At 39.4% G+C, this 27,579-nt stretch overlaps 1 protein-coding gene across 2 annotated transcripts in view; it reads right to left on the bottom strand.

Moving 5' to 3' along the window:
• Positions 1 to 25,564, bottom strand: part of prkci (protein kinase C, iota) — a 43,076-nt gene extending 17,512 nt beyond the window's left edge. The window contains exons 1-9 of one of the 2 annotated variants that reach the window (XM_040017266.1): positions 25,221 to 25,564; positions 10,615 to 10,736; positions 7,848 to 7,937; positions 5,556 to 5,606; positions 4,191 to 4,276; positions 3,464 to 3,601; positions 3,320 to 3,374; positions 1,299 to 1,354; positions 166 to 342 (exon numbers count right to left, since the gene is read on the bottom strand). In XM_040017266.1, coding sequence (XP_039873200.1) covers positions 166 to 342; positions 1,299 to 1,354; positions 3,320 to 3,374; positions 3,464 to 3,601; positions 4,191 to 4,276; positions 5,556 to 5,606; positions 7,848 to 7,937; positions 10,615 to 10,736; positions 25,221 to 25,303 — 858 coding nt within the window. In that variant the 5' untranslated portion in view covers positions 25,304 to 25,564. The remainder of the gene's footprint in view (positions 1 to 165; positions 343 to 1,298; positions 1,355 to 3,319; positions 3,375 to 3,463; positions 3,602 to 4,190; positions 4,277 to 5,555; positions 5,607 to 7,847; positions 7,938 to 10,614; positions 10,737 to 25,220) is intronic. The other variant, XM_040017256.1, reaches the window with a different exon arrangement.
• Positions 25,565 to 27,579: the final 2,015 nt, after the last annotated feature.

The raw sequence follows: 27,579 nt of genomic DNA, 5'->3' as shown, positions 1-27,579 counted from the left end.
CGACTCCAAAGAATAAAAATATGGATCTTAAAAAGAATATAATAGATCGCCCTTGATACACAAGTACAAAAATTTCATCAGATTTCATCCAGATTTCTTTGATTTCTTTTATATGTCTGGTAAGCACGTCAGGCATCAGCAGTCTTTACACCTCTTCTGATTTACCTCGTCATCGTTGACCAGCTCCTTCTTGACGACCTTCATGGCATAGATGCGCTCCGTCTTTTTCAGCTGTACCAGCAGCACCTTGGCGTAGCTACCTCTGCCGATCACCCGCAGCAGGTCAAAGTCAGCCAGGCCCAGACTGGAAGTCGATTTCCCTGTGTCTCTGCTACTCCGTGCCTACGAGGTGCAATATAAAAAAAATAAAAATTAAAAAAAAGGTAAGGAACCCCAGTGATGGGGCCGAGCACGAAATACTATCATAACAAAAACATAATGAATTCAACTCTGAGCCGATTAATCACGCATGGTTTTGGCTCTGACTTTCTCAAGATATTTTTTTTTCACTGAACTATTGACAGAGCTGATGAGTTGGTTTGAGCATGAGTGTGATTTCCTTTGGGTGATTTTGTAAATGATATTAAAAAAGCTCCCAGCACCACTTTTAGGCAATAAATCTTAGTAATGACTTTCTTGTCTCGATTTAATACCATCATGCTGCTACCATTAGATCAATCCCTGGCTGTATTATAGTCCTTCTCTGTAAACATGACTCCCACCTTCACCGTTTCCTCGCCCGCCTTCTCTGCTCTCTTGTAATCTATCCTGTAGTGAACCGTTTCGACTACCTATCTATCTAACATCCCTTCACGTGACAACCCCATCCCCAGAGTCACACATGGAGCTGAAGATAACATCATTCGGCCTGCCCTCTTTTATCTCAGTCTATCGGCGTCCAACTCAATTCAGTCTTTATCCATTTCCAGCTCTCCTGCCTCATCCAACAATCCTCCCTACCAACCTCCAAACTGCATCCCTGGCCATTAATCAGCCTCTGGTGTTAAGAGCTGTGATAAAAGGTTACTTTATTAGCTCTACCAAAGGAAATCAATACCAACACCACTACACAGGTGCCTACGTCTCCACGCTCTCTGCATCCAGCATGCACAGCAGGTGAAAGAAGGATCGCCCAAATCCTCACAGATGAAAACCTGCTTCCAATTACAGATGATCTTTCTCCCTCTCACCCAAACAGCACCAATTTCTAAATATACATATATCCATCTAGTCAGCGTGTCAGGTTTGACAGATTATGAGTCACGTATCAAGAGCGTTTGAAAAGATTTCTCTCTCACCTCTTTTTCTTCTCCATCGTAAGTCAAGCTTTCTCTGGAGTCTTTATTCTGAGGGCCTGCGAGAGGGGGGGGGGGGAGTGACAGAGTGACAGACAGACAGAAGGCGAGGGGGAGGCAGGAGAGGAAAAAGGAAAATAGGAGAGATGAGAGAAAATAGGTGAGAGACAGTCACACGCTTTGTTCACAGCTCTGCAGCACCAGAGTAATTTCTCTGTCCTTGGTTCGAAAAGAAAACAGCCAGTTTGTATTGACCCTTGTTTAGCAATACAACAAAACCAGACCATTTTGTGAATACATAAGTAGGAAAGTATGCCTTTACACCTTATAAATTATTTTAATGTTAATCAAGCCACAATATCAGTAAAGCAAGGACATCTGCACTTCAATAATGGCACACTGAGCTTTAGGTGCCCCTCTAACAGCAAACAATGATCCTAACCTCTTTCAAAGTTCTCAACCACTCAACTGCACCTAAATCTGGAGCTGCTGGTAAGCTCCCAAAATCAGCTGATCAACGTGTAGTCCAGGTTTTCAAGCTCCTTGCTGAGTTCGGTGTCATCTAAACACTGGCAATAAAATAATGGGCACTCAAAATCAGCTCCACATTTTGTTCCTAATCCCTGGGACTACACATGGTGCGAGTCTGTGGCGTGTTTGATTTATGCTTCAGTGGGAAATTAAGATTAAAATTAACCTTCTGTAACGTTGGGTCAACTTAGCCCGCAACTATTGTGACTGACCTGCTCAGCATTGTTGATTTCTCCTGTTCATTTCACTGCAGTTTTTAAATTTATCAATGAAAGAAAAAAAATCATCACCCTAGTATAAAGAATAACCATGGCATCAATATAAAGAATCACAAAACTCAGCAAATTCCTAGAGGAAGACTGCTGAAACTATCAGGATTGATGTAAGAGAATGTACAAAGAATTAAATGAATGCATTTGCCCCCGGAAAAACCTGACTACCACAAAGAGTGGGGATCCAGGGAAAGCCCTAGTATTTTATTTGGCTAGCACCACATATAAAACACTGGGGACACACCCACATGATAAATAACATGTAATACACCAGTATGTGTAAATGCCGACGACGCCGGTCACTTACTAAGGCTACATCGTAGGCTCAACAAAGACTACACAGAACTCTAAATCAGGTCTTAGTCTGCATGAGGTCTTTTATTTTAAAAACAAAACCAAACTGACTTCCCCTCGTGCTAATTTGCACACAGGCTTAATCAAAAACTGACTCTGTGTACATCTTTCATGACGCAGAGCAGAAAGACATTTTTGGGATGCTTCTGAAATGCCCTGCAGTGCTTCTGGTGGAGTACAAGTGCTGTCTTAGGGTGTGTTGCTGCACCCACTGGAATACAGGGTGCTCTTACGGGACCACTGAACTGTGGTAAAAATAATAATTACTTTAAATCTAGTGAGTGTTAAGATTATTTATCACATACCTCAAATTCTGAAACAACAGGCATTTACTGTTTGGTAGTGTGCTTCAAACCTAGTCTCTACCTGAGCTAATACAGCCTGTGCGTGGGTGCATGTTCGTGCATGTGTGTGTTCGGGTGGTTGGGGGTGGTACTGCTTTAAAAAAAAAAAAAAACTAAAAAAAAAATCTAAAGAAAAATTGTTTTATCTCAGCAGTCTTATTTTCAAAATTACTGCAAGTCGCAGCTGGAGCCGAAATTAAATTTCGGTTAATTGCAGAGCCCTACCATTGATGCATTAAATTAACATGATCACATTATAAAATTTATAGTTTCATATTGCATCTCCACTCATAACCGAGTTGGGTGGATAGTGCTACTCTAACAGGCGCAACCTAACATAACCCAACTTAACCTGCCCAATGCCCAGCGGTGATGCCGTCAGTCATCGGTGATAACGCACGAACGCACTGTGGAGCCGTCTTACATAACTGAGCCTCTGAGGCTAATTTCACAGACTATATTATGTAAATTAACAGAGAAAACTGTGCTTTAAAACTTGAAATGATTTAAATGTGTGTGTTACCTGGCTGTTCATGTGGGTCTAGCTGACTCGGCTGTGTGCTGGGCATCATTGGATCCTACAGAATAACATCCATCATTAAAGTACAATCATCACAGAGACAAACGTTCAGTGTGTATTTGATTAATTGATGGTAACAGATCTCACATGGATCATCGGTCTGCCGCACTCTACTGTCGCCAGTTTATGGCACTTCTTGTGAACCAACAGCTTGCAGTTGATGCATTTGTAGCCTTGTCTTCCCAGACCCCAGATTCGGTCTGTACAGATGGCGCAGTGGGCTCGCTGCTCGGGTGGGCGAGAGGAGCAAAAATCATTATCACAATCAAGTACACAGAATAATCCAAAGAGTGGCACAGAGACAACAATGACTTCTGAAACATGAACGAGTCTGCTCGTCTAGAATCAACCCCCTTACTACTTTAAAATCACTGAGGTTTAAAACTTCCATTAAGCCATTGCAATATTTAGACACTAATGTACAAAACAGAAGGGAAATAAAGGATGTATCAAAAAGAATGACACAATTACATGGAAGATTGCAGTAATTTTAAATTTTTAGTTTTTAAGTAATGCCAATTTTAAAATACATGGTTGTGCTCAATGTGCCCCCCTCTGGACACTCGGCATACGTCCATATGATAGTCCAACCCGTCCCATACGTTTGCAAGCATGTCTGGAGTCACTGCTGTTGTTATGCTACCTACCAGCAACCACATGAAACTCACAAAGCCCCTCTAAACAGTATGTATTTCGATTGTTACTGGTGAACTGCTGTTGAATTAAAGCACGTTAGATGATCGAAAACAAAAAAAAAAACCACTTAAAAATAGGCATAGCAGTGCAGAGAACTACACAATTCATTACGTCTCACCCTGTTGAAGCGTTTGGCCTGAAAGGCGTGACCGCTGGCATAGTAAAGCTTTCTCCAGCGTCGAGCTCCACGGCGATATATCGACTCTGTGGAGGGAGGGGAGAAGAAAAAAAAAAAGCATCCAGCTTCACACGTGTGATCGGACAAAAATGTAAACTTTCTAAATTCACAACCATATTTGAAACACCACCATCACAACACGTTCTGCAATGTTTTGTGGATTTTCTGTGTAATCTTGTTTGTTGAAAAGTGCTAAAACTGTTTGAGTTAAAGTTTATAAATGTGGTTCGATACTCTCTCTTTGATTTTTAGACAGGTAAAAACATTGAATTCATTTCTTGCATGTTGAGTCAAAGCTGTGAATCAGTCGGCATCTCTTATGACTTTTAACCATCAATGTGTCTTTACTGGCTCTCCTGCATGAAATAAACTTCAGTGAATTTGAACCACATTATTCAGTGTGATTATTCCACTTCTTCACTCTGGAAAAAAGTGGCAGAGCCTCATTATGGCGCGTTCTGCAGTAGGACTACACCTATGAGAGGAACGTGTAGTCTGTCATGTCTCTTGGTGATGAAAAGGCAGGATTTTATGAGTGTATAATCACCTAATCTCACACAGTGACCATGGTAACAGACAAAAATATCATGTAGTGTGAGCCTGACACTGTCTCACAGCTTCATAGGCAGCCATTGAATCACATTGTTTGTAATGGAGGTGGATGTGTTTCTAAATTATAGAAAAACAGAGTGGCTCTATGGTGTAGCAGTTAACCCATTTGCCTTACATGCAAAGCAGACTGGAAGGAGACACAAACCCAGCCTTAGAGGTCATAAGCTTTCTCCTAGTCCTGAGCCCAAGCTTGTATATATCGGAGGGTTATGGCATCCGGTATAAAATCTAAATCAAACCACCACAGGGATCATTCTGCTTTGGCTGAAAGTATCTTTATACAGTAAGGACATCCCATCTCCTGCACGCATGTATTGCTTTTAATTTTCAGTTATGTAACTATTGTGCTGTATTTTCACTTGGATAAACCTACAGGCCTTTCACTGTACACCGAGGTTACTCAAACATGGCTTCCTGTCCTCAGGAGACAATAATTTGTGCATACATCATATTCAAATGATAATTTATTTTCTGCAACAGTACTTCGTTTCTATGCTTTTACAAACTTCTGTTTCTCTGCACAGACTCGTTAAGCGTCCTTACTTGGACTCAGACATTGAACAGTCTCCATTACACCACTGTGCCATTTTAAGGTTTCTTTGGTGTGTGATAGATTTGAAATACAAGTTAAATGCAGGATTGTTCAGCTGCTAAAAATGAGGTAAAAATAAAGAAAGAAAAGGTTCAACTCACTGTCTTCTCCCGGACAAGGCATGCCAGGTTTCTCTGGTACACAGGGGAACACTGGAAAGAAAAAGGATGACTAACTTTAGACAGTCTTAAAGTCAGACATTTCTATCATCGTCACGGTGAACCTGTAGCAAAAGGAAAACTTCTTTTCAGGTGTGTATGATGTGTATTTGTGTATGATACTACACAAACTGGGAAAAGACAATTTTTATCAAAGTTGACAGCAGAGACCGCTCGAGTTAGACTGGGGGCAGCGTGAGTCAGAGACGAGGCGTGGGCTACAGCCAAAGAGCTCGTTAACAAGCAGACCTGGTGGCCCCTCACGGAGCCCTCACTTCCTCTCCTAAACATCCCCCTTCATGTCTCACTCATCCTCTTTCAGTCATCACACTTGAATCTGCTGCACTCTTGACCCACCACCTCTGATTATATTAAATCTTTACATTATCCACAGCCCCAGGTTTTATACTCATACACACACAGCCTGCCAATCAAATCTACCCACATATACAACCATCGCCCCTCAGCCTGGACTCATGAGGTTGTGTCTATGTCAAACAGATTAAGCTTAGACGGTAAACTAGCTGCGGGGCCCATAAACAGTCGCCAGCAGCAGAAGTAATGCTGTTTCACAGTTCAGCAGCACATTAAACATATGTTTGGATGCCTTTTTGTTGTATGCATTATTTAGCCATCTGTGATCAGACATAAGCAGAAATGTACATGATTACTGATGCATAAAAAGCAAAAAGAAAAGAAAGAAAGAAAACTACAAGCCACCGGACAGATGTTTAGGTTGACTGTTTGTTATGTCGGTTTTAAGCATTGCAGTTGCACTAGAAAATTTAATTAACATTATCACTTTACTGTCAAACACTGTCTGTAGTCAGGCATGCTCTGCTGGACAAACTATATGATTTTTTTTTTCTTTATTATGTGCTGCAAAAAATAATAGTTCTCATAGAAATATGTTGTAGCCATGACTACAGCCTGTTTGATATGAGATTTTTATTGCAGACACATATATTTTTTCCTCAGAGATGCACTAAACAGATTTTTCTAACATTTGTTACGTGTTGTTATTTAAAAGTCCTTAAAATAGAAAATAGGATCATACACTTTAAAATTAATGTTATTTTATTATCACAACAAGTCATCGATTACTCATTTACGCTCCACCCGACTCTGCTTGCATGCTGGTTGTTTCCAACAGGGAAGGTGGAGATCGCAAACTACACAACACCAATACTCATAACATGGTTGACGGGCGTTTCTTCTGTCTCATTTTTACCTTTTACTTTAATTTTCCTTTTACTGGTTGTTACAAATGCCAATCTATCAGCAAATAGATCACATCGGCCGATGTGGTGGGTGGCTGGCTCTTCGAAGATCACCCCACCCAGCTCGAAAATAGGAAAGAATCTCAAACTCCAACACTGAAAATTAACAAATAATGAACACTGCTGCTTGTCAGAAGATGTTTGCAAGGCTTTTTGGAAAAACGTGGGAGGTTTCTGTGAATTCATATCCAAAGACAACATAACTTGATATGGATCGGATAGTGTGTACTAGATCTTTGGCAAATGAATATTACACAGTAACTTACTGTGCAAAATCACTTTGTCAGTGTCTTTCACGTCCCATGGTCTATTTTGATGTTTTTATATCTAAATCGTTAAAAACTCTGAAATGCTAAAAAGAAAAAAAAATGATATTGCTTGCAGATAAATGAGTAAAGCAAGGAAATGTTTTTCATTCTGACAAGAAAAAAAATCTAAATATATTAGAATCTATTATTGCAGTGAACACAGGCTCACAATAAAAAAAAAAAAGGTAATTCTGTTCTAATTCTGTTGTCTTGTGCCTAAGGTGCTTGTAATTATAAACTAAAAACAACATTAAGGACTAACGCTTTTCACTCTGTAAAAGCAGGAGAGCCTGATTATGAAGGAGGACATTAACTGCTAATAAGTCAAATTGTGGCAGTCTGTGTTGGTACTGGCTGTCAGCCATGATCCAGGCCTGAGGGCTGTTCTACTGTAGCTTAATGACCAGAAATGGAACAAACAGTAATGCTGCCAGTTTGGCTTGTTATAAAAAAGCCCAACAGGGAGGTGAGTAGACCACTGGGAAAGCAAAGAGTCAACAATAACAGGCTTTTCTTAGAGTTATTACAGAACTGGTCTGAATTAACACATTTCTAACAGCAGCATATAGGAACACACGCTGAAAGTGTAGATGTAACCGAAAAAAAGAGAAAAAAAAAGGACTTGTGTGAAAAGCAGAAAGGCTCACCATGGATAATGAGCTCAGAGTCTTTGTTGAGTTCATAGAGACGCAGAGCTTCCTCCAGTTCCAGTTGCGACGATACAGTGCAGGGGTCACCTAGCAGCGGAGGAGAGACCAGATGTCATTCACCACATTTACATGAACACAAGAAACCAAAGTTACTGGGAGTAATCACACGTGGGAGGACAAGAGAATATTTTTACTTCCTTTGCAGTAAAACTACTTGCAGAAAGAAAAACAACATTTATTAAGTTTCAATGAGCTTCCTCTTTAGAAAGAAAGAAAAATTAAAATTACGGTGTAGAGTACATAATGTACACCTTTTTTCCTATGGTTCTAGAATAGATACTAGCAATAGAGATTAGAAACACAGAGACACATAAAGCCAATCTCAATCTCCCGAGCCATCAAAAAGGTTTTTGTAGATTTTGCACATTTAAGTGGATTTCTTTTTCTAATTTTACAAAATAACCCTGCTATAGTCTGACAGGGAGTAAATCTGGTGTTTTATAAAGAGACAAATGTTTATGAAGGGGCAAAAATTAGCACATTTGTCTCATCACAATGATCTTGTTTTAATAATTAGTGGAAGCCAAAATTGTTACTGGAATTTAATTAGTTAATAGGTGTGTCTGAACGCCCCCTCTCCTTTGTTCTTTCAAAAATATCAGCATTTCATTTTCCAGATGCAAATATTAAAGCCTGCTTAGAAATATAAAAAGGAAACCACAGCATTTAAGATGTGGCCTGTAGGAAAATCCACAAAGTGGATGCTAATTTTTTTACATCAAGGGAAGCAGCTGCAAAGGACAATTAAGAGGTAGGTAAACTGTATTTCCAGTAAACGGTGCAAAAGGCTGTAAGAGTTAAAGGTGAACGAAACAGCGGGGCAGTTTGACATTTAAAATACAAAAAAATTCACTCTAATCGTAGGTGTGATACAAAGCGCAACACATGAACTTTTAAGTAAACACTGAAAGTGTGTGGGTGTGAGCAGACGTCGATGATGCCATTTCGAACATTTTTATTTTTAATTGTACATGCCTATTTGTGCAGTGATCAATAATTAAAATGCCACTCAAACACAGATCTAATTACTTCCTCATCATTTACAGGAAAAGTCCAGGGTCACTCGTGAGGAGGCTGGGCAAGGCGACGCTCAATTCTGCTCTTACCGCTCGACCCGAACGATCACCATAAAAATTTTTTTTTTTTTTTTTTTTTTTAAATGCTGATAGTATAAATAGCACAGGAATGGAAACTATGACACATTGTGCAAATTTAAAATGATACAAACTGCTGGAGGTGGATGTTGAATTAGTGGGTGGACTGCAGCAACTATTGTGTCAAAGGTAAACGTGACAGTCTGGTTTAATCAGTACAGACAAAGTTTTGGTTTCAGGAAGAGGACAGAAGTGACGCTTTGTTTATCAGGTTTATTATGGGGTTGTTGTTGTTTTTTTAATGGGTTCATCAGGTTTATCATGTTTCCTGAAAATTTGAACTAATCTGGGCTTTAAAACATAGTGAAGAATTTTCTGTTTTTGAAGTTCATGGACAAAAAGGTGACGTATTAAAATGCTTTGTGATATTGAAAGATTTAATTGTTTAAGCTTATTCAAGCATGTCTTGTACAGTGTATGTAAGGAGCACCCTTGATATTTATGGCTGCAATTAAAATATTTTCATTACTGCTTCACTGGATTGACAAATGAGTCATTTGTTATAAACACAATTTCCCAAAGCCCAAAATGATTTACTCAGGTTGCTGGCTCTCAACTCTTTATCTCAAGATCAGCCTACTGGTTTAGGTGTAATTGTTAAGAAGCCATTTTTGTGTTTACAAGAAAAGCCACCTACATACAGAAGTCACCTTAACTTCTGAAGCCCACTAGGAGTAACCCTTGGCGTTCTTTTCTGAACTGAGCAGTTTTTATCATATTTCAGGTAGGTCTGGGTGATATATCCAATATACACGATGTATCGCAAGTTTTTCACGTACAATGGTGAAAAAGATTATCGTAACCATTGAGTATAAAGTGCCATGGCCATATTAAACTGTCTGAAAGTAATTCACTGAGTTTTGAAATTAAGGGTACAAGGGGAGGTTGTTAGATGTCGTTTTTATGGATTAAAGACTTAATCTAACTCAGTACTATATTTTGTTTATAGGAAAACTGAGTGTCCGAAGTGGAGTATTTTTAAAAACACACATCAGCAGCAGGCAGACATACAGACAAACTCCAGGTCTATTCTGTAATTATAGCGACGATGACCTGAGTTCACGGTGTGCTCTTTGGGGGCAGGAGGAGAGACAGCAAGCACAGAGTATGTAGTAACAACATCAAGCAGCTTTTCTGCCTCACACAGACTAATGACTCCAGCGACTTTACGTGGGTGGCTATCAGTGGGAGCTAATCTGAGTCTAATGAGTTTGAGCAGGCCGACCTTCTCCTGAGTGGAATGATCTGATGGTTCCATCTCCATCTTTCCTATGACACAATGACTTCTGCCAAATAACTCGCTGACAAAGGACTGAATCAGCCTGCATACATCTGGACTGACAAGACGTATGCAATGGTAATGGAATTCAGTGGTAATGACATATGTGCTGATGTGAGCCTGCGCTCATCATATGCTGCCAAATTCAACCCGTGGCTCCTAAATCATATTTCTATAATGGTTGTTTTTCCATAAGTTAATTTGTGAAAAAGCCCCAGCTTTGATGGCTGTTCACCTTAAGGTGGAGGCAGCAGTCTGATTAGAAACGTACCTTCCTCATCAATCCACTTCATGGTGAAGAGCTGGTCGTTGTCCATGGAGCACATGTCCTTCACCTCCCCATACAAGCCTTCGTACGAGATGGACGGTTCAAAATGTGTGATCATGATGTCCCTGCAGGAAAGAAAAACAAGTACATTATTTAACTTGAAACAATCAGACATTCTGGATCAATACCAACACAGAGTCAATATTTGACTTTCCTGCCACTAACATTTTCTATTAGACGCACTCACAGCCAATAAAAGTCATTCCACTAGATTAATTTCAGTATTAACTATTTATACCAAGGCCAAATAAATAAAAACAAATACAGCTACAACATATCACTTTTAGGGGTGTGATGTGACCATCATACATTGGTTTCTGAAGTCCTATACTGAAACCCCAAGACTGGCATCTCCATATCTACTATCCTCATCTTTTGAAAGTGGCTGCGACCAACAAAGGGCAGAGCTGACTGTACTGCACTCTCAGTGGTTAATGTCTTTGATAGCCAATGAGTATGTCCTGGATAATCATCTCTGATGCTTAGAATAAAAATTTACACCATAAAATATCAGGAACATATTTAGAGAAGTGAAGCTTTCAAGTTCTTTTTGCAATTATAGCTATCGCCCCCTGGTGGTCATCAAAAAGAATGCAGGTCTAAGGTACTTCTCAGATGCCTTCAAATTTCAGACCCAGAAGTTAGGCCCATATTTTATACAGCCGAGAACCTCTGGAGTTAAAAGCGAATAAAGAAAATGATAAGCCAAAAGCTGTAGTACTTCTAAAGGCCATATGAGGGTGATTCCAAAAGTGAGCCAATCACCATAGACTCACATGTTAAAATGCCTAAACTCACAGTATTAGAAAGCATGTCTACAGCCTACACGACATCTGCCCCCCTTCATAAAACTATAACTCATCCATCTGGATACCAAATATATCTGGAAAACAATGTATGATTTGATGTAGAGAATCATTACGTTGCTACTTTGTACAGACAGTGATGCTGAAAACATGCAATGTAATCTTATCTATATCCATCCATAACCAGCACAGTACACTGTTCTGCACTGTTCTGTATTGTTTAAGAAACAAGTTTCATAAGCAGAGAGGAAAAAAAAGTTGTGGGTGCAAACCGAGTGCAGACACTATTTATTTCTTATTATATGTCATTATATACCTCTTGTTAATTTCCACAAACATACAAATGGCCTCCTTAGTCAACAAATCTGAATGACTAGTGTTTCAACTCTGAATATCAGTGCATGCATAGATCCATTCTCTGCAACATGGATACAATATTATGATCCACTTCACAGACATCAAATATTGTTACTAAGGCTGCTGAAGAAAATGTATTGTTATTATTACATAATCTGCTGATTACTGTTTGTACAAACTTTTCAGTCCTTTAAATATCACAATGCAGAACAAAAAATGTCTATCATAAAACTCCCCAAGGTTCAAGATGACGTTTTGTCTGGCCAGTAATCTAAAATACAGTAATACTCAATTGAAATGTAAGAAACCCTGAAAGATTTGAGAGTGTGAAAGGAGAAAAGTTTGACATTTGTATTTAATAACTGGCTAATCAAATGATAAATGATTGTATCAGCACTAGTCATTACTCATAAAGATTTGTTAAACACTCTACTCCTCCAATCTGTCCCCCGCTCTCGCTTATGTCGTCAAACAAAAACTCTGGAGAATGTCAGACTTATGATGGGCAGAAAAGAGGTGAGAGAGCACTTTTTTTTTTTTTTTTTTTTAAACACTGCTGTATGTGAGTCACAGTCTGTCACATTTGTGTGTGCATTCATCTGTACAGCATGACTGTGGGTGTGAGAAAGAGCAAAAACAAGAGCGAGAAAGCCTGCCATGGAGTGAGTGAGACAGCCGCACACTCAAACAAAATGGTACAGTTGATAGTGGCTGTTCTTGGACCGTGACCGCTGTGGTTTAGGGCTCACTGTCCACCACTGCAGTCCCTTTATGGAAAAGCAGGGAAGCTCAGTCAAGAACAAATATAACTTCTGACAATGCTAGAATCGCTGATCAAACCTTCATCTCATGTATGATGCTAATTTGGCCTTTAATGTACTGGGAACCTGTCCAGAGAGTAACCCTGCTTCTTGCTTCCAGCTCTCCTGTAACCCTGGAAGGATGGACAGACGATTTGGGCTTCTAATGATTATGAAAACAATATAAATAGCATAAAACAATTATTCTTTTGCATTTTTGGCTACAAAGCTCTTGTTTTTTTTGCACCCTCTTTCCTATACATAGATGAGTTTCCACGCCTCCCTTAAAGCTCAAACATCTCCAGACATCTCAAGGAGTCTTACAACATCCATTTAGTAGGGGTGCAACGATATTCGTATCGATATCGAACCGTTCGATACAGTGCTTTCGGTTCGGTACGCATATGTATCGAACAATACAACATTTGTAATTTATTTTATCAACTTTCCTTCTGACGATGCTGTCTGTGTTGAGCGCTCAGTGAATCTGCGTTCGACTACTCCGCCTAGGCTCGACAGTGCAGCCTAGGCGGAGTAGTCGAACGCAGATTCACTGAGCGCTCAACACAGACAGCATCATCAGAAGGAAGAGCGCAGGGCAAGCTAGCGAGACAGAAGTTAAGCTCTCCTTTTAACATGGACCTCCCCCACTCTCATTCAGATCTGGCGTTTGGAATTATTTTGGTTTTCATGTGACGTATGACCCTGAAGGTAAGCGAGTCATGGACTAAAGTAAAACAGTATGTTGGATGTGCCACGCAATGCTCAATTACATGGGTGGGAACTAGTGTGTTAGCGCAGTTAGCTCGTTAACGTGTTGGCCGTCTAGCCCCATGCACGGGGCGATCGGCGGTAGCTCGTTAACGGAGATTTGCTGTGTTGTGGCGTTAAGGTCATTTCAACGAGATTAACCTGAAAGCACTAGTGGGAACACAACGAATATGACTGCACATTTACGCCGACATCATCCTAGTGCAAAGACAAGTGGAAGCAGAAAAAAAACAAGCAAGCATGCATGCAAACTTTACCCGAGTCATTTAGACAGCTGTTAGCACATGATTCTCCTTATACGTTTAATATGCTGCTGAGAATATAGCCCAGAAGAAGCGGATAGTATAGCTTTTATTTTGGAAAGAGCCATTTCTCTGTAATAAACTCTCTTTTCCAAAGATGAGTGATTCCTCAATCAGATACAGGGCTCGCAATATCGCTAGCCCAACGTCCCGGGGCTAGCGGTTTTTTCAGTCGGGCTACCAAAATCTATCTCTGCCCTGCCCGTCGGGCTATTTTAGGAAGGAAAAATACATGTCAATGCTTTTGCATTCTTTCAGAAATGTAGCTGGGTAATTATGTCATTGGCATCGGTGAGCCACTGTCAATATGTGACATATTGAAATCGCGTTTGAATTTGCGCTTGTTTTTTGCTTTCACTTTGCAATCGTGCGAACTGTGTATAGAGAGCGACAGCACTGATCTGTGAGTGATGATAATTTGTGCACCAATTCCTCTGACATCGTCTTATTAATCGTTAGCTTACTATGCAAACATGACAAGTGAAATCTCCCGCAGCAAGCTTAAACATGTGAGAGGTTGATCGCGCAGAGAATCGCTGAGCTTATGTGAGTGCGTGTGTAAAAGCAGCAGGATATATATTTGACTACGATGACCTGGATGACTGAGAACCTTCACAGGCAGATATATATTTTAGTTCTGCTGAGCCAAATAAGACAGGTCAGGGTGAAGAAGTGACAGCCAAAGAAAAGCTTACCACAAAACGGAGAAGTTATGACAAATCAGACTATAAGGCAAAAAGAAAGTGCAGCTTTATGGTTTCATGGACAAAAGAATTTCTGTGGCTGCAATATGACGAGCTAAATAACCAGGGCTGCACATAAGTGGTCCGCAGGTGCGCATTCGCTGTCAAAATAAAAAACACGCACAAGGGTTAGGGTTAAATTTAAAAACTGTACTTTTGAGTTAAAATATATATTTATAATTTTAATAAATGACAAATTAAAAAGGCATGAACATTTTTTTGTATCGAAAAAATATCAAACCGTGACACCAAAGTATCGAACCGAACCGAACCGTAAATTTTGTGTATCGTTGCACCCCTACCATTTAGATCACTCGGTATGACTGCCACCCCATAGCTGCCCCGGCACACAGGTTCATCATCTGTTGTTCATCATTACAACACTGAAAATCCCTGAAAAGCAAAAATATTTTGCCATTGCTGAACACCAGCTTTGTTTTCGTTTTTTTGTAATTTTATGAGCCCCGTCTATTTAGGGGTAAAGGGGGAGTTACCCTAAAAAGTAGGCAGAAACAGATAGATGCAAAGATAAGATTTTTTTAAATGGGTGACAAATTAAAAACAAACCAATTAGCACAAAAAAGTAAACTGGAAAATGTCCTTACAGGATTAGTCACAATGTAAGAGAGGAGAGAGGGGAAACGACTCAGGGGCAAAGCACTATACACATGGTATAGGACGGCCTTTTCCCACTTCCTTTAAATGAATTTGTTAGACAAAAGATTGTCGTGTTATTTGCACAAGTGTCACCACTAGAGGGGACTGTGTGGTCCCATTCAGACACATCACATTTGGAAAATTAGTCATTAAAGGGATGTAGGTGTTGGATGGTTGTATAGATTTTTCTACCTGCTTAAATAAACAATTTGGCTAAAATGCAGGATTTTACTCTTTAACACTGCATGGTGTTGTACCTGTTAAATAAAAAAATAAAAAAAACATAAGAACTGCTGAGCAGTTATCCCCATGGAAGCAGTCAGCACTCCACTCATAATTTCATGTTAGCGCCAGGATAGACGTTACCTGCTGCCTGTGTTTACTACACAATAAGATGGGGGTAGAGATGTGAAACACAAGCTTTTACAGGTCTGCAGGCGACAAGAGATCTGATCTCAGGCGGCTACTGGAGCAGGATCAGGAATAAGAGAGAAGAGGGAATGGGCAAAAACAAGGAAAAAGGTAGTGATGTGTAAATGCACTCCCCACCTCCAGCCGGGGACAAAGACCTCTTACTCCCTTTACAGCCTTCATCCCAGCTGGTTCCAGATTTTCATCAACTTGAAAGCTTTTTATCACAATTATAAAATCCTAGTCTTTTAAAGGCAGCTACTACAAAAGTTCAAGGACAGACTGAGGTGTGTGGGGTCAATGCAGGTTCAGTCCTCAAAAGGGAACAAACATAATTAATACCAATAAGCTGGTGAAAGACATTAACAGGAGGATCTGAAATGATTCGTCAGCGCACAGCTTCCGCACAGCAGGTATTAAACTGTCTGCGAAACCACACATCAAGAATGAATAAAGCAATAATATGCTGACGTCAAGAGACAGTCTGATGCCTTCTTCTCCTTCCCTTCCGCTCTCTATTTTCTCACCCTCTTCCTCCATCCTGCTGGTGTTAATCATTACCAGTGAGAGGAGGGGGAGGAGAAAAAGACTGGAAACAGCACTCCTCAAGTCTGATCTCTCCTCCAGGACCAGCATGGCAGCTCCACTTCCTACTAAAACCCTGATAACATCAAAGGTTCAAGAGTATATGAACACACACACGCACTACAATTCCAACACCGTGACTGTACATGATCCAAGCGCCGTTTTGATGCCAGCGAGTGACTAACTGAGTCACGTGTGACTGGACCGGAGCTGAGGGTGTTCATTAAATACTGTGCGGCTATGCTGTAGTTAAAGTTTAGCCAAATCTCCAGTGTTTCAAACAACTTCCTCATTAACACAGATACGAGCTCAGCTAAAGACTGCAGCTGATACAGGAAAGAAGTAGAACACAGTGATCAAAAATAGACTCACTGGCCACCTCATTAGGTACACCTGTTTCAATGATTGTTAATGTGAATAACTAATCAGCCAGTCACATGGACTGCATCTAGACATGCCACTGAAGTTCAAACTGAGTATTAGAATGGGAAAGAAAGGTGTTTAAGCAACGTTGAATGTGGCATGGTTGCTCAGTTCAAGTCTTTCGGAAACCTACTGAAATCTACTGGGGTATTCCCAAACAACCATCTCTAGGGTTTGTCAAGAATAATCTCAGAAACAAACTATCCATTGAGCAGCAGTTGTCTTGGTGAAAATGTATTGTTGATGATAGAGGCAGATCACCACACTGCTTATAGGCTATAAGAAAGGCAACAGAAACAACTCAAGTAACTGGCATTCAGATATGTCTTCTGCAACGAAGGTATGCAAAAGAGCATCTCTTAATGCACAACATGTCAAATCTCAAAGAAGATCGGCTTTAGCAGCAGAAGACCACATCATGTGCCACTCCTATCAGCTAAAAACAGGAAACTGAGGATGAAATTCACAAAGAATCACCAAAATTTGACAACAGAAAAACAGAGTCTTGTGACTCTCAAAACAACATGAAAACAGGGATCCAGCTTGCCTTTTATCAATGGTTCAGATGGTGGTGTAATGGTGTGGAGGATATTTTTTGGCACACTTTGGGCATTGCTTAATAGCCCTTTGCCACTAGTACCTAGTCGGATCAGCTCGGAACAGTTCGACTCAGTTTTTAGGGGTTTCCATTATGTGGTAGTACCTGGCCAGGGTTCCAAGTGATCTGAGACGATTCAAAAATGTGATTTCAAGAGAGTACATGCCACCAATTGGCTAGTCAGTGGCATAACTCAAAGAGTCATGAGAATCAAATCCACCATGTTTTAAACCTGGCATTAAGAGAAATGGCTACTCTAAATGGCATTTAGAGTAGCCATTTCTAAAAAAAATTTAAACATTAAAAAAACAAAAAAACAAAAAAAAAACAACCCCACACAGCAGTCCCCAAGTCTGACAAAACACCACTCAACGGGCACCAGGTATACCATCGCCTTGATGTCCTCCATTATTGTGGCATTCATGCCGCATACAAATGATATCACAGGACTTTCCGCCGTGTGCTACAACAAATCCACACACATTAGGTTCTATGACCGAAACAGAGTTGAGTGAAGCCGCATTGAGTCAAGACAAGTAGGTACTAGTGGGAAAGGACTATTTGACACCACAGTCTACCTGAGTATTATTGCTGATCATGTCCATCCCCAGTGTACCCATCTTCTGAAGCCACTTCCACAGACACAATACACAAAACAAACAAATTTCCCTTGCACGTGTTATGTGTAGTTATTTATGAGTCCCTAACAAGATAACATGACAGGCTAAGAATAATCGTGCTTCATAGTCACAGCAACTCTTGGATTACTTGACTTCAATCAGCACAACTCTGCTCCGCTGGTTGTTGTGTTTGTTGCGTTCCAAACGTGTTGCCAAGAGTGAAGTTGCAGAGTGGCCTCTGGTGGACAATGCAACATCAACACTCATAACATGATTGAAGGGTGTTTCTCCTGTCTTTTCTTATTAACCATCATTTTTCAGTCATTATAAATGCCAATACCAATATATCATGTTTCTGTTACTTGTTTTTAAATGCAAAAACAAGTCCTGCTAGAAATACTTTTTTTCCGTTTCAAAAGTTTTTATTTTAAAGATGCAGGAAAACCCTGTTACTTCTCACATTACAGAATTCTTTGTTTTAAAAATATGATGCAACAAATTAAAAAGACCTCACCTTGGATTCTCAGAGTTTAGACATTTCCAACATTTAAGATAATTTCTCACATAAACAGTTAAATATCAGTTAAATAATGAACTAAAGAAAACCAAAAGACTTGTGGATAATGAACATGACTGTTATTGAATGGTTTCTCTTTTTTAATCTCACCAGGACTGAAAGTAAGGAAGCACAAAGGTAATGTGTTTTCACACTTGACACAATGAGCCAAGATGACACTAACAATCACTCAATTCACAAGACGGTCGACAGAAAATTTACAGCATTTTTTTTGAAAATCTATTAAACACTTTTGGTCATTTTCCCTTTTTGTCCTCATTAAGTCTAACTTTAATTGAAAAACTATTGATTGTTCCAAACCAATAATGACTGTGCTGAACTTAATTGAAAGAGGTTGTTTTTCAAGGCCACCAAGCAGGCAGCTCTTTGATGACTGACGTGCTGCTTCTTTTGATTAGGATTCTTCACTTGTAAGTAATTCAGCAAATTCATAACAGAAACCTTCACATGTTAACTAACAGTTTTAAGTTTTAAGTTTGCTGTTGAGTTAACTGCATTAGTAATTTTCCCATCTGTCCTGATGTCAGGGCAAAGCACTACAAGAAGATTAAAAGCTAAAACTGGTCAGTTAGGTACATTATTACTTTTTATGTGTAACATAAATAAAGAAACCTATGATGGTTTCAGTTTAGTTTCCACAATTTAAAATACTCAGTTTTGTCTTTATTAGTTTAATTATTGTAATACAGGTGGCATTTTTCAAGAATGACATTTCAGATGTCCAGAACAGATATTACACTACAAACATTTCACTTTGTGGAGACAGATGACTAAGTAACATAAAAGACACGCCAGAGTGATTAAAAAAAAAAAAAAAAAAAAACACCAAAGCCCCCTCAGGCTTTTCAGTTTGACCATACTGACAAAGGATTAAAAATAAAGCAGTTTTACTTTTACTTTTTATTACTACTATTGCTTCCACAGAGGAGGTAGTGTTTTTAGTAGTGTTTGCATGTTTCACTCTGTCTGTGGGGCGTAGAGTAGGGTCATGTTAACAATCCATTACATCTAGTCTTCAACGTCAACTTAATGATTTATTGGACAAAAAGTGACAAAAAGCCTTATAACTATGATTCTCATGAGTGTGGTGTTCATCATCAACATATAGCACGTACTGTAAAAAGATTTACAGATTTGACCTCTGACCTCTCTTTAAGGTCAACAGTGATCTGAAGGCCAAAGTGATAATAATGCTATATAGATTTTTTTTTTTTTTTTTTTTTTTAAATCTACATACCTAACTGCCATTGATTCTATTGACAACATACAGCCACAAAGGGAATGGTATATGGGGATTCTAATTGTTATGTTACTTTGGACCTCTGACCTCTTCTTCAAGAGAAACTCAGTTCAAGTTTTCATCAATTGTATTTTATCTTTAAAACTACGCTTAGAATTACTGCTTTTGTTTGTATTGGCAATTAGCAAATTATATTATTATATGGGATTCTAAATATCACACAATTAGTCACATTTGACTTCCGATATCACTGATCGCTGACTAATTTCACATCTGACTTTATTCAAATTGTCCCAAAATGTGGCATTTTTACTACACCCCAAATTTCTTAAGTTTAAAAAGAACAAAAAACAAGAATATATACAAAAAAATACAATGCCATTCCCTTAAAATTAAATACTGCCCAATGAGTGAGCTGCCTTGGCAGAGTAATTCTCATTTATTTATTTTAGTTCTGTTAGCACAACACGTTTCAGCTGCAGTTTTGTTTTTTTATTTTTATTTAAGTTAAGTAAAATGGAGTCTCACACCATTTCAATCTTTAGTTTCAGTTAATTATAATAACCACACTGCTGTTCTTGTGGTTTGTTTGCGCACTGTGTGAGACTAAAACAAAAGACACTCTGCAGTTTCCACTTCTGTGAGTGATTTTACACATAAAAACGGCCACAGAACACCCTTTTGCCAAATTACACCCTTTTTTCGTGGGTGTAAAAATATTCTGATACCTGCCAAACAGGTTTTGTTCAATGAATGGGCAAAATAAAACTGCATAGACTTCTGTTATATCTGGCATTTCAGACTCTTTTCCTTAAGTATATGCTAATTTATCATGTTTACGGGAATAGTGGCTCTTCAAAGACCCCACCCCATTAACAGACATTAGAGAGTAGGTCAGTCTGGTTCAAAACATTTACTCCATTTGTGTGAAATACATGTTACGAGACAAATAACACAGTAAAGAAGTAAAGTAGAAATTTAGTGACCTGTCTCAAAAAGAAGCCGTGCTATAGGATTCCTTCGAGTGGTGGAAGATTTGTGTTATAAGCAACTAGGAGCTCGTCGCTCGTGAGGAACAAGGAGGAAACAGCATTCCACACGAGTCTGGCATTCCTGTGCCCTGTTCTACAGCACGGCTAAATTAAGGGAGGAGGAGGAGGAGGGGGTGATAGCTGTGATTAGGACTCTGCAGTCCCAACTGCCCAGCATGAAGTTATTCATCACTGATGAGCGATCAAGCATGGAGGAGGGTCGAGGAGAAGGGTCCTATGAGGGCTGACACAGACCCTAGAACCATTCATCTCACACTCAGCGCTACCACATCCAAGTTTACATGACCCACATATACACGCACAGCAAAGCTTTTCATGAAAACACAGACAGATGCTAATCTCCAACATAACGCTCACATACGCACTAAAGAAAAGACATGTCGTGTAATGAAGCCATGCAAAATTTTTACCAAAACAGCCCCCCACCTCCAAAACAAACAAATAATTCCCCGATTCCTCCCAGTCCATCCTCCCAGTCAGGTCTGGCCTTTGCTGGTGTTGACCGCAGGATGCTGTGGTCTCCAGGCAACATAGCTCACCTGCAGAGCTAAACAGGGAGTGTCACTCTGTGCAATAAAACAACAGCAGCCAAACACACTCCTCCTGATCTCAGAAACAAGATTATGCTTAACACCTATATGCAAAACATGAGCCATAGCTACACACAACATAGACCTTACAATGCAGGAATCGCACATATTTATCTGAGAATCAGATACAGTGGAGGAGCATTCTGGTAGATAGATGGGCGTTTAGGTGGGTGGCTCGGCGGTTGAGTTCTTGAGGGGCTTTCAGACCAAAAATAACGAGAAAAGGGAAGAACTGCTTGCCATATTTTTAACAAAGCCGGGCCTTCGAGCAGGGATGCAGATGGCAGAGTCTTTGACAAAGAAGAGCAAATCCTTTCAAAAGAGGAAAATAACTCCACTGCTCCATCAGGCCTGTGTAATCCTAGTTTCCTGCCAAACAACATGCCTTACACAGGAATCCTGAAGTTAATCTGGCACACAGGAAACCTTGTGTTAGTTTGTGTCGGCAAATCTGCACAAACAATTTTCCTGGCAAAATAGTGCAGTGAATTAAAAAAAAACAAAAAACTGAGGTTTTTGTTAAGAAGACAAGCTAAAAGTATACAAGGTTTACACATTTTAAACTATGGGTTATCTTTTTTCTTACAGAAAGGCAAGCAAAAATAATGTTAAATTTGTGCTTCAATACACAACCAAGATAAGCTGAATCATTAAAACAAGAGCAAAGAGGAAAACATCAGATGGCTGCCCTCCAAACCCAGCACAAACAAAAAAAAATCTAGAGAAAAAAAAAAGAAATAGACAAGCACTAGGTTAAAAGCTAAAAACACAGAAAAATCTCCTGCCAAGTCACGTTTTAAAGAGGTCCATTACCACACTAAGGACCACTTATTTTTAATTATTTATAGCGATATAAAGACACTGTTTTGTTAGAATTTGTAAATCGTTTCTGCATAATTTATGCATTTTTAGTGCTTTCTTTATCTATAGCTTTCAAACATTCAAAGTGTTTTAATAAGGTGTTTACCTGTGCCGTGGCATTTAAAGCCTACTGAAAAGATGGAAAGCCATCTTTCCATAGTCAGCCCTCGCATTCTTCTGCAGGTACACCGAGATGTTCTTGAATCAGCTGAGAGAAACTCCAGAATGTAATGGGCCACATCAAATAGGACATCCCCAAACCATCTCACCTGGAAGGCAACTATTTTTAACTCCTGTTGAAGGTACCTTCAAATGTAGGAACTTTAGCTCATTTTTACAGCAACTAGACCTGTTATGCTATGTTATGTTATGCTGGGGAATCCTGGGTTCATGATTTATCTTGGTCTACACCACACATGCACATATCCCCCCTGTTAGGAGTCACTTTTCCCCAGATCTCTCCATACTCAATTGTGTATGTCTTTTTGTCTGACTCTTCTATCATACGGGAGAGCAGTAAAAAACCCTCTAAAACAAGTGCCCACTCATCCAGCTGAGCCCCTGGGACCCTCTGCCACCGTAAGAAACAGACTATAAAATAAAAGCATCGCCATCAGTTGCTGGTCATACGGTCAGTGCGTTTGCAGCCTGAATGAGAGAAAAATAAAGACGCGTTGGTGACTGCTACAGGCTGACACCAATCTGCTGCTGGCACTGACTGACAGCAAACATGCAAACAGTGAAGAACAGACCCAGAAAACACCCCACACTAAGAGCAGATAAGAGAGTAAGCTCATTGATAAAGTCACGGAGGTGGGCGTTTTATAGCATATGACTTCATATATAATGATTTTAGCACCGGATATGGAATTAATCTGTGAAATCAGCTGTTGTAGTGTTTGAACAACCTGCTAAGTCTTAACGCTTTTATGTCACATGAAAGAGGCTCTTGTTTTCAAGCAGCCACACTGCCACCGTCTATTTTCATTTCGGATTAATTAGCTGTAATCGGTTCAGTCAGAATTAATGGAATTGTGTCAGTACCAATGTCACGAAATTACGGGAAAATGCAAGTCACAATGCCCAAAACCCAAGAGAGTGATCTGAAGTTAAAAAAACAAAATAAAATCAGTGCCTCCCACCTCACCCCCTCAGAAGAAGCTGCTCTTTTGTTTCTCTTTAAACAATAATGTGAACGTATTAAATGACATCATTTAAAATTTTATCTTCATATTATGAAAATTTTCCAAGTTACATGGTGTTTAAGTCCACAGGGGAAAATGTTGAAAATTTATGCTCTACAAAAAGCTCCCTTCCCCATCTCTGGTCTTTTGTCACAGGAAGTATTGCCGTTCTCAACGTCCATATGTCACACTGTGCGATGATTCATACAATAAGGTGTATAAAGATGTGTTGTTGTGGCCTTATAAAAACAGTCGGTAAACAGCTTCGACATGACACTACTGCATAATCTACTATATCGATTTGGTGCATTACTAGCTCTAACATCTTTCAGTCTTAACTTCTGCAGCGAAAGAAAACAACTCAGATGACATCCTGGCTTAATGCATCCCGATAGCAGAATCATGAGACCATTACACTGCAATCTCTCTTTGGCAGCATAGCTGAGATTCCTCAGCCGTCGCGTCAGAAATATTTCACATGCCTCTCTCTGCGAGATGCCACCCAATAATCAACACACATCACAGAGGTACTGAGGTGTGTTACACGGGTATGGCTGAGATGACTTGCACTACACGCTTTTCAAGTCTTGACTGATCTCCAATCTCTTGACTCCATCAAACAGAGGCAAAGTATAATTGAAACAACCGAGTAATCAATTATTTCTATCATGACAATCAACTGTGAAACGAAATGCTTATTTAGCATGACAGAAACTCAAAGACAATGCCGTCCACCTGGATATGTCATACATTAATGGACAATACGTAGATGTGTATTGTTCAGGTCTTGTGCTGAAGTCTGTTTGCTAACTGACTTGGTTTAGGCTTTCCTTTATGTAAATATTAGATTATCCGGGGTTTTCCTCTATAGAAAACACGTTGGCGCCTATCAGAGAGCTTCTGACATTCCACAAAGGAAAATCACCGAAACTGTGATAAGAATACGTTCAAACAGCATCTTTGCACTAAGCTTAAAATTGATTTTTGTTCAGCAAGTGGCCACAAATAGAAACAAAATGCTGGAAAGTTCAATAACACAGTCTCTTTACCCCTTTTTGAGCCAGGCAAAACCCTGATATTACAGTTCTGGCTACAGTGTGAACATCAAAAGTTGATAAACTGCTCCTAAACTAGTCAGAAACATTTATGATGGTTGCTGCTGTTTTTGAGGAAGCGGAATTGTAAACCAAAAGATTTCCCACTGCCAGCTCATGTGTCCTTTACTGTATGTGACACAGTTATAACCTGATTACAGCTTGATAATTTTTTGAAACAAAATAAAAAACAAATCTTTAGATTTAATTACTTTTATTTATAATGAGCTCATCATATCTACATATAAAAGTGGTACATGGTTTCGTTGTTGTAACTAATATCACGTAAGTACTGGATAAGAGGCTGAAAACAATAGGTCTACATTACATTGTCTAACTGGAAAGGCATGAACATCACTACTTAATTTGGATTTTCAAAGCTCCTCAGTTATTGTGAAAGCTCAACAACTATTAGGATTTCCTGCTATCACATTGTGCCTCCCGAAGTGACACAAAAGCGGTATTTTAGGACATGTTGTGCTGCCAGAGATAGGACAAAATAAATGTAAAGACGATCAATAACAAGACGCCAAATCCTTATCAACTTAGATAGCAACTGTTAGCCCGCTGCTGAGAGACTAGCTCCAAAGCTTTCATGCTGAGACAGATTTAACTAATTTAAACCACATGACAATTTCGCCGTGTAGCTGAAAAATTTCTCAGATACCACCGAGACTGACTTTTCGCAGGCGGAGCGCCTGGACAGTGTCACCTGTCCGCCTGCCCAAGTTTACCGAAACCCGGTGGTTCCCAACATTAGCCAGCCGTTAGCTGACTGAGCTAGTGTTAGCCAGCTTACTAGCAGTCTTTCCAACTGGTGCTAGTAAGTTATTCCCAATTGGATATATTAAATACTAAAATACATGGTTATTTCTTACCCTTTGTAGTAAGCTTTCACCCGGACTTGGTGGGAATTCTCGCCGGGGTGGGACATGGTGCTATCCCGCAACGTCGGCATCATAAGCTCAGCCGTGGACAGTCCGACTCAACGATATCGTCCTTCCTATCTACCTTGCTTCCTACTTTGGCCCGGTACCACGCCCTAAACTGTTAATTTTTACGGTCCGTCGACAAACCAAATGAATAACGAAGCAAGTGATGCCAAAAGCTGAGTATTTGCCCTTCTTTAGACAAACAAAAATAACAGGTAAAGTATAGAAAAACTTGCGGGGTCCGCCAAACAACTCCCCACTGCAAAGGCCTAACCACGGGCCAGTCCATTATCGGAATGTAACAGGGGCAGCGTATAACTTGATATATTCGTTCCATCCTGAATTGTGTCTTGTTAAAACACAAAAACACACAATTTCACATTGATTTATTATTTATCGAGTATAACAAACCAGTGGGATACTGTCAAAAACTCTGAAACGTCAAATATAACTTTTGGCATCACTGGACTGTACCAACTCAGGCCTTTTATGTAGGTAAGTGCTGCATTCGTGTTCAAACATTTAAGCTCGGAAAGGAAAGACCCTCGAGACATGTCGCGCATTCAAGCGCATTGGTTTGGAAAGAACAACAAAATTGACCGGTGACAAAAACATGTACTAAAAAAAGATAAAAATCTAATTTTAGAAACGAGTTAGCTGCTGTGATAAAAGGAAGGGGTGGGGGTTAAAATAACGTGAAATGCTTTGTCTTCTTTTAAATATAGAATATTCTTTTTAATTCAACTTAGATGTTTACTATATTTACAAACAGACTGAGTACAATTATTGGGGGGATGGTTGGGTTTTGTTTTGGTTTTTTGTATTTTCTTTCAAAGTTGTTCCTCATAATCTACGTATAAGGGCATGTATGAGGTATGCAGTAGGAGTGACAGATGAGTTCAAGGTTAGGGTTGTCAAGATCCGGTTCATGCGCCCCTCCTGGGGCGGAGTTCTGGATTTCTCGCTCCTCAGCCAGTAGGACCACCTGGCTGTGCCTCATCAGACCTGTGCATTTCCCCAGAGTTCTAGACAAGTCTTCTATTGTCTGAATTCCTTTTTGTGTGAAATAAGTCTTTATGAAAAAAGTTTAGGACGGTCTCTCTTGGTTTTGCTTTTGAGTTCACTAGTTTTGCTCGCCTATCAGGCCTGACAAGGCCTGCATCAGGGATTAGGTTGATGCTGATGACAGGTTGATGGTAGTTTCTGTGAAATGTGTTTGTGATCTGTAGTGAGAGTAGGGAGCAGGTGGAAGAGAGCTTGGAGAGGTGGAGGTATGTTCTGGAGAGCAGAGGAACATCGAGTGTCAGGGTTGATTTGTGACAGAAGGAAGGGTTTGCAAACCGGTGCTTAAAATAAAACTTCCTTCTGCTGTCCCCATTTTCTGAACACAATACAAATAAACTTTGTAACTTAAGAGGTAGTGTTTTATTTTTCGCCCTAAACATAATAGTTAAAGTCTGTAATTTCACTATGTCTTCTAGTTTTAACAATTTCGATTTTATAAACAAATTATTAGTGTGTTCTCTATATTTAACATTATGCATAATTCGAAGCGCTCTCTTCTGTAATAAGTATAATGGTTTCATATTAGTCACGTATGTATTCCCCCATACTTCAACACAATAGCTCAGATAGGGTAGAAACAATGAAAAATATAATATTCTCATTGTCTTGTAATCTAATATATATCTAACATTACCCAGGATATAAATACTTTTAGCCAACTTTTTTTTTAACATGTTCAATATGTGATTTCCATGTTAACTTGTCATCCACTATTACACCCAGAAAACTGAATTCTGTCACTCTTTCAATTAATACTCCCTCTATAGAAAATACTATCTCTTCCTCCTTTACACGGTTTCCGAATATCATAAACTTTGTTTTGTCCAAATTCAGTGATAACTCATTTACATCAAACCATTTTTTAATTTTTTTCATTTCAATAACCATAATTTTAGCCAATTCTTTCAAGTTCTCTCTGGAACAATAAAAATTTGTATCGTCTGCAAACAAAACAAAATTCAACATTTTTGACACATCGCAAATGTCATTTATGTATAAATTAAAAAGTTTTGGTCCTAAAACAGAACCTTGAGGGACCCCACATTCTATTTTCATTCTATCAGATGAATTGCCTAAACACTGCACATACTGAAACCTATTATCTAAATAGCTGCTTAACCAGTTCAATACTATTCCTCTCACACCATAAGTTCTTAACTTAGAAATCAAGATGGAGTGTTGCAGAGTGTCAAAAGCTTTTCTTAAATCAATGAATACCCCTATAGTATATTTATTATGA

The sequence above is a fragment of the Simochromis diagramma genome, unplaced genomic scaffold (assembly GCF_900408965.1).
Source record: "Simochromis diagramma unplaced genomic scaffold, fSimDia1.1 OVJJ01000205.1, whole genome shotgun sequence".
Classification (NCBI taxonomy): Eukaryota; Metazoa; Chordata; class Actinopteri; order Cichliformes; family Cichlidae; genus Simochromis; species Simochromis diagramma.
Note: the sequence above shows the minus strand (reverse complement) of the source record. Positions and strands in the feature narration are given on the sequence as shown.